The sequence below is a fragment of the Nicotiana attenuata genome, unplaced genomic scaffold, assembly GCF_001879085.1.
Source record: "Nicotiana attenuata strain UT unplaced genomic scaffold, NIATTr2, whole genome shotgun sequence".
Lineage (NCBI taxonomy): Eukaryota > Viridiplantae > Streptophyta > Magnoliopsida > Solanales > Solanaceae > Nicotiana > Nicotiana attenuata.
In genome coordinates this window covers 71603-79510 of record NW_017670743.1, presented here as the reverse complement: position 1 = coordinate 79510, position 7908 = coordinate 71603, and the positions used below count along the sequence as shown (strand labels likewise).

General features: G+C 35.7%; 1 protein-coding gene across 1 annotated transcript; it reads left to right on the top strand.

Moving 5' to 3' along the window:
• Positions 1 to 5347: 5347 nt before the first annotated feature.
• LOC109242877 lies at positions 5348 to 7707 on the top strand. The gene is made up of 3 exons (XM_019409753.1): positions 5348 to 5646; positions 5756 to 6189; positions 7583 to 7707. Exons 1-3 carry the CDS (start codon positions 5348 to 5350, stop codon positions 7705 to 7707), a joined length of 858 nt encoding a protein of 285 aa, XP_019265298.1.
• Positions 7708 to 7908: the final 201 nt, after the last annotated feature.

Sequence of the window (7908 nt, the reverse complement as noted above, 5' to 3'; positions counted from 1 at the left end):
TTGGTGGTAAGGGAAAATCTAAAATTGGTGAATCTAGTCGCCAAGCTACTACCCCTCCCGCGGCTCCCCGACCCAGACCTGTTACCTGTCCTCCTCCACCTATTATTCTTGATAGCGATAACCCTTGTTTTCAATTTAGCGATAGTCAATTTTGCCATGATGTTGCACCTGGTCAACAATTAAATGCTGAATATATGAATGCTCTTTATCCTAATGAAACTATTGATGAAAATGATGAGGAAAATGAAGATTTAGATAAACACAACCGGATTTAGATGATACACCTACTAGTCATGTTGTTAACCCAACTGATAATAATCCAAATGATGCCCCGCCTGACCCTCCTGTAGTAACCCCTACTTTTAATAGACAACATTCTAAACGCCCCGAAACATTGTTTGGAACTTTTTTACTCAACTAAGAGAACAAAATAAGGCTAAGTGTAAAACTTGTGGTGGTTTGTTGGCTCATAAATATGTTGGAGACCGTAGCGGTACGGGTAGTTTGACTAGACACATAAAGACACACCCTAGAGATAAAGCTAGTTATCTTCAAATGAAAGCAGCTAGAGGGGAGAAGTGTAGGTATTGAGGTTAACCCCAGTACCGGGTCAAATCTAGTTCAACCAGGAATTAACACTGTGACCGGCGGCATTTTATATTACGATCCAAATAAAGATCATGAAGAATTAGCAAAAATGGTTACTGTTAGTTTTCCTTCTAACCCTCACTTTGTGCATTATATTAGAAAAGTTTTTAATCCTACTTATAAAGGATGGCCTCGCGCAACCGTAAAGAGCGATATTTATAAATATAAACATGAATATGAACAATATTTGCGCTATTTATTTACTCATATAGATTGTCGCATTGCTATTACTACTGATATTGGTAGAAGCGGTAATGACTGTGATTATCTAACTGTTACGACTCATTGGATTGATGAAGAATGGAAAATGTAAAAACGTATTATTGCATATAGAATAATTAATTCACATCACACTGGTAACTTAATTGCTAACACAGTTGCAGATATTTGTAGATATTTTTGCATTAGAGATAAAATAATGTCAATTTCTATGGATAATACTTCTGGTAACACTAATGCTATAGGCTTACTTACAACTACACTAAATCCTACATTTAGTAATTGTTTCCATGTTAGATGTATTTGTCATATTTACCATTTAATCGTCGGTGATGGTATGAAAATTTTAAATTTAGAAATTGAAAAGGTTAAAATGGCTCTTAATTGGCTTTTTTATTCAAACCGTAGAAGTAGACTTAGAGAATATTTTAAAAAATGTGATGAATTTGGCCTTAGAGAAAGAAAGGTTCCTAAAGCTTGTCCGACTAGATGGAATTATATGTACGAAAGTTTAGTTGTTGCATATGAATATAGAAACCCAATACATGCAACGTTTAATGCTCGTGTTGGTGGTGAGGATGATGATGAAATCCTTACAAATCAAGAATGGAATAATGTTAAAATTCTTATAGATTTTTTAGAACAATTTCATCAAGCTACAAATGAATTGTCTGGGCAATATTATCCTACTATTTCAAACTGTTTAGTTTATATTGCAGCACTATGTGATTTGTTTGTTGAATTTTCAGAGGGTGAGGTAATTTATCAACTAGCTATAAATGCAATGAAAGAAAAGTTTAAAAAATATTTTTTCCTTATCCCCCCTATTTATGGTGTTGCTGCCATGTTAAATCCTACTATAAAATTAGGAGGTCCTCACTTTTGGTATTCAAATATTTATAAGGCTTTAGATCTTTCAGATGAGGAATTTGCTACACTTGCAGATGCAAAAGCCTCAATTAAATAAATGCTCAAACAATTTATAATGCTTATCAACTTGCCTTAGATCATGCTAGACCAAATGTTCCAACTCCTACTTCGTCTAGTTCGCAATCATCTAAAAGAACTGCGGGCCTAAAAGCACTTAGTTCTTGGACGGAGTTCAGGGGTTCTCAAGGTGATAATATTGATGGTACTTCACATCTAAATGAGCTTCAAGTTTATTTGTCGCAGGGCCTTGAAAAGGAGAATCCAGACGGCACCTTTATCTTTTGGAATGGTGGAAGGCCAGAGAAAAATACTTTCCGGTTCTTTCAAGGATGGCTCGGGATATTTTATGTGTTCAAGCTTCAACAGTGGCATCAGAGAGCGCTTTCAGTCAAGCGAGACTTCAAATAGGTGATCATAGAGCGTCTATGAGGGAGAGCTTGGAAAAATCAGTACTCTTCAGAGATTGGATCCGTTCGGAAAGAAGAAATTTTGGACTTGCTGAATCACAACCGGAGATAGACGAAGCTTATGAAGAAATGCTAGCGGAACTTGCGGAGGATGCTGCTTCGCCCGGAAGCGGTGATGAACAAGCTTCTTTTCCGCCACCACCAACGGAANGATAAGGTCTGATCCTTCAAATTATAATCTTCTTCTTATATAATATGATCTTAACTAGTATGACTGATGATATGATAGTATTCGAAATATAAGATATAGTTGTTTTCTATATATATCTGAACAAATACTATTATTTTGTTGTAAATATATAAAATGTATAGCTAAGTCTATTATAGAGTAGAATCCGGTATCTACGTTTAATTTAAATTCTTCTAGACTTGAGGTAAGGCTTCTAGCAAATCCTTCTGGATGGGTATAGTTATTACGATTAATAGGCATTAACAGTAAGATTGTTTAAGTTTCTAATCTTGAAATATTTACTGGTTCGGTAAAATAATTTTACTGGTACGGTAAAATTGGTGTTGTAAAAACGTTAAACTCTTATGTTGTAAAATCCTACTCGGTTCTCTCTCATTCTGTAGACCTATATCGTTACAGTATTATCAAAATTATGCCCTGAAATTTTATATATATATATATATATATATATATATATATAGCTTATATATATTATGTAGTATATATAGTATGTATAGATATTGCCTTATATATATATATAGCTTATATATATTATGTAGTATATATAGTATGTATAGTATGTATGTGTGTGTGTGTGTATATATATAAAAAAGAAAATGTCTGACTATTATGTTGTTCATCGAAGAAAATGTCGCCTTATATAATTTATAAGAAAATGTCGCCTTATACATATATAATTTACAAGAAAATGTCTTAGATAAAAAAAATTCAAAAAAGAATAGCCCGGACCACATAGGCCCGTTTAGGCCCGTGGGCCCGGTCCATTTATCCCGGGACCATGTGGGCTTAGGCCCACAGCGGGCCAGTTCCATCGCTTGGGACCGTTTGGCCCGGGACTGCCTGAGCCCAGCCCGCCAAAGTCCAGGCCCATTTAGGCCCGGGCCCGGCCCAGAATACAACATTACTTTTCCCTGTTTATACTGCATGTAATTTAAGCCTGCTGTTAGCTTAGGGAAGCATGTTTAATTGACTTAATTGCTTTACTTGCTCAAATTGCCTTATTTGGATTATGTACAGCATGCTAGGTTAGAAACATCTGTTTTACCTTGGTATGAAATTGGAATTGAATTGAGTATTCTTCGTGTTGCCGCTGTGTGTTTACTTTGGGACTATGGGATGGTATCCCGGGAGATCCCCCTGCCTATTTACTTTGGGACTACGGATTGGTATTCCGGGAGCTCCCCCTGCACTTTTATATTGGAACTATGGGACTGCACCCGGTAGATTCCCCCAGTACTGGTATATCCATTTGGGACTACGGATCGGGATTCTGGTAGATCCCCGGGCACTATGAGTTGGACTACGGGACGATATCCGGGGAGATCCACTGGATATTTATGTTTGGGACTACAGGACGGTATCCTGGGAGATCCCCGGTTGTGATCTCTATGCTGAGCCGTATTCTTCCGTGATTACTTCTGCCTCTGTAATAGTTGTTGTTATTCTTATTGTATTCTGTTATTTCACACTGTTAACAATTAATTATATTGTCGTATTCTATACTATTTTATCTCATTTTTCAGCTATAATCAGTAGGGCTTGACCGAGGTTAGGCTTGGCACTTACTGAGTACCGTTGTGTACTCATGCCCTTCCTGCGCATGTTTTTTATGTGCAGATCCAGGTACTTCGACTCAGCCCTACTATCCTTGAGGCGGGGTGATCCATCAGAGACTTTGAGGTATGTCTGCCGCGTCCGCAGACCGAGGAGTCCCTTTCCATTCTCTCTCATAGTATTAGCCCTTCTTTATTTACTTTTGTTTAGACACTCTGAGTTAGAACACTGTAGTTATTCCACAGCTTGTGATTTCATGAGATTCCGGGTTTTGGGAAATGTAGTTTCATTTTAAGAGTTTGTACTGTATATGCCGAGCGGCATCTTAAAAGCTTCAGTTGTTATTTCTGCAGTTTTGGCTAGTTTTATCCTGTTGTTTTGTTTTTCCGCAATTTGTTAGGCTTACCTGGTCGTAAAGACTAGGTGCCGTCACGATAGTTCACGGAGGGCGAACTTGGGTCGTGACACAAACTTGATTAGCCACTTTCTTGCCATGCACTACAAATTTACATGCAATTTCAAGTATAAATAGCCATCATTTGGCGGCACAATAATCATCCCATCAGAAGTGCTTTTCTACTTAGCCTTCTTCTCTTTCTCTCTTAGCTTCTCTTATTTTCAATTTTTCTTATAAATTTTCTTTGTCCTATTCTCTTTATCAATCTTGTTGGATTATTGTAATATAAATATTTTGCTGATTCCTGTATCCTCTAAATAAAATAGAGGTAAGCTTGTTTTATCCTGGAGAAATATTTCACACTGCTGAAATAGTTTCTTAGGACAGTGCCCAGCACGACTCAAGCTAATTCGTGTATTTGCTTACAAAGAATATTATTGCAGTATTGTTATTGTTATTGAAACAGTGTTATTGAAATTCTTGCTCTCAATTACTACAATCTAAGAAACTATGGCAAATAACACTGATGCTGAAAATACTACTGATACCGCCAATATTGGCGTTTCGTCTGCTGCTCCAGCCCCAGTTGCACTGCCATATGCCAGGCCATTTCCAGATGTGTCAAATATTGAAATTTGCGCCAATGAAATTTTCAAGCGTTGGCAAGAACGTATTTCTCACTGCTTGATATCCATGGTGTTGCACATGCACTGCTGCATCCACAACCTAGTGCAGGCGCTGATAATAAAATAGTGGAATCATGGCAACACGCCAACAAGGTATGCCGTCATATCATATTGCAAACTATTTCTAATGAACTGTTTGACGTGTATTGCAGTTATAAAGAAGCAAAAGCTATATGCGAAGCCTTAATTAAAAAAATTCACTACTAAAGATGTTACAAAACAAAAATTCGTATTAGGAAAATTTTATCAATGGCAGATGAGAGATGATAAAGAGATGAACGTACAAATCAACGAATTTCAAAAATTGTTAGAAGACTTGAAGGCCGAAGGGATGTCTTTACCAAAGAAGTTTGCTGCTGGAGTGCTAATTGAGAAGTTGTCTGACTCATGGAGTGACTACAAAAATAACTTAAAGCACAAACAAAAAAATTTCACCATTGAGGAAATTGTGACCCACATCCTAATTGAAGATTCCAACAGAAAAGAATCTGCCAAAGCTAGGATGACAGCTCTTAAAGCAAACTTAGTGCAAAGCAGCAACAACAACCGCAAAAGGTACGAGAATAAGTCTCAAGTTTGCAAGCCTAAAAATCTTAACCTTAAAAGAAAAAAAAGGCTCTTGTTTTATTTGTGAAAAACCGGGCCATCATGCCTCACAGTGCAGGTACAGAGCAGGAAATGACAAAGGAAAAACTGATACTCCTAAGGCTAACTTAGCCGAAGGAGGTGATATTATTGCAGCTGTCATTTCTCAAGTAAATATTGTAGCACATGCAAAAGAATGGGTGATAGACTCTGGGGCTACTCGGCACATTTGTGCAAATCGAGAATCATTTTCCTCTTATACTCCTGTAGAGGATGATAGAGAAGAGGTCTACCTTGGAGACTCAAGTACTACCAAAGTCTTGGGTATGGGTAAAGTTCTCCTGAAACTCACTTCGGGAAAAACTTTAGCCCTTGTTGATGCACTGCATGTTCCTACTATGAGGGCAAACTTGATCTCTGTATCCTTATTGGGAAGAGCCAGAGTGAAAGTGTCATTTGAATCTGATAAGATCATAATAACCAAAAATAATGTGTTTGTGGGAAAGGGCTATTGTAACCAAGGACTCTTTGTACTTAATATTTCTGATGTTATCAATGGAAATGTATCTACTTCTGCTTATATGGTTGAGTTTATTTCTCTATGGCATGCTAGACTAGGACATGTTAATGTCATATATATATAAAGAAAATGTAGTCACTAGGATTAATATATGGTTTAGACTCAAATAATATTATCAAGTGTGAAATATGTGCTGAAGCTAAAAGTACTAGAAAGACATGTTTTTCCGTAAATAGAGAAACTGAATTGTTATCTTTAATTCACACTGATTTAGGCGACTTGAAACAGACTATGACTAGAGGTGGTAAAAGATATTATGTGACTTTTATTGATGATTTTTCTAGATATACTAAGTTGTATTTGCTTAGAAATAAAGATGATACATTTAATGCTTTTATTTCTTATAAAATTGAGGTTGAAAATCAACTTAGTAGAAAAATCAAGAGAATTAGATCAGATAGAGGTGGAGAATATTTATCTTTAAATGAATTTTGTGAGAATAATGGAATTATTCATGAAGTAACTCCGCCTTATTCACCTGAGTCAAATGGAGTAGCTGAAAGAAAAAATAGAACATTGAAAGAGATGATGAACTCTATGTTAGTTAGTTCTAATGCTCCTGATAATTTGTGGGGTGAAGCTATTTTATCTGCATGTCACTTACAAAATAGAATACCACATAGAAGAACAGGCAAAATTCCTTATGAATTGTGGAAGGGTTATAAGCCTAATTTAAAATATTTAAATGTGTGGGGGTGCCTTGCTAAAGTTCTTTTGCCTGAACCTAAAAAGAGAAAAATAGGTTCTAAAACTACTGATTGCATGCTTATCGGATACGCTGAACATAGTGCTGCATATAGATTCCTTGTATTGAAAAGTGATGTGCTTGATTGCAATACTATAATTGAAACAAAGAATGCTGAGTTCTTTGAATATATTTATCCATTGTCTGATAAAATTTCTCATACACCTGTTGAAACAAATAGAGAAATTACCTCTAATGAGGAACTAAGAAGGAGTAAAAGGCCTAGGAAAGAATATCTTTCTTATGGAAATGATTTTCAGACTTTTCTTGTCAATAATGAACCATCAAATTATTTTGAAGCTATATCTTCTTCAGATGCTAAATATTGGAAAGAGGCAATAAAAATTAAAATTGATTCTATTAAGAAAAATATACATGGATTTTAACTTATTTACCTCCTGGTACAAAACCTATTGGTTGTAAATGGATTTTCAAAAGAAAATTTAATCATGATGGATCCTTAGATAAATATAAAGCTCGGTTAGTAGCAAAAAGATTTTCTCAAAAATAAAATATAGATTATTTTGATACATTTGCACCAGTGACTAGAATTTCTTTTATTCGAGTTTTAATCGTCTTAGCTTCAATCCGTAAGCTTTTTATCCACCTAATGGATGTGAAAACTTCTTTTCTAAATGGTGATTTAGAAGAAGAGATTTATATGGCTCAACCTGAAGGTTGTGTCATTCCTGGACAAAGTTTGTAAATTAATTAAATCTCTTTATGGCCTTAAACAAGCTTTTAAGCAGTGGTATGAGAAATTTGAGCAAGTCTTACTGAGAGACGATTTTTCTTCAATTGAGGTGGATAAATGTGTTTATACTAAAGTGGTAAACAATGATTATGTGATAATATGTCTGTATGTTAATGACATGCTTATATTTGGTACAAGTTTAAATATTGTGCA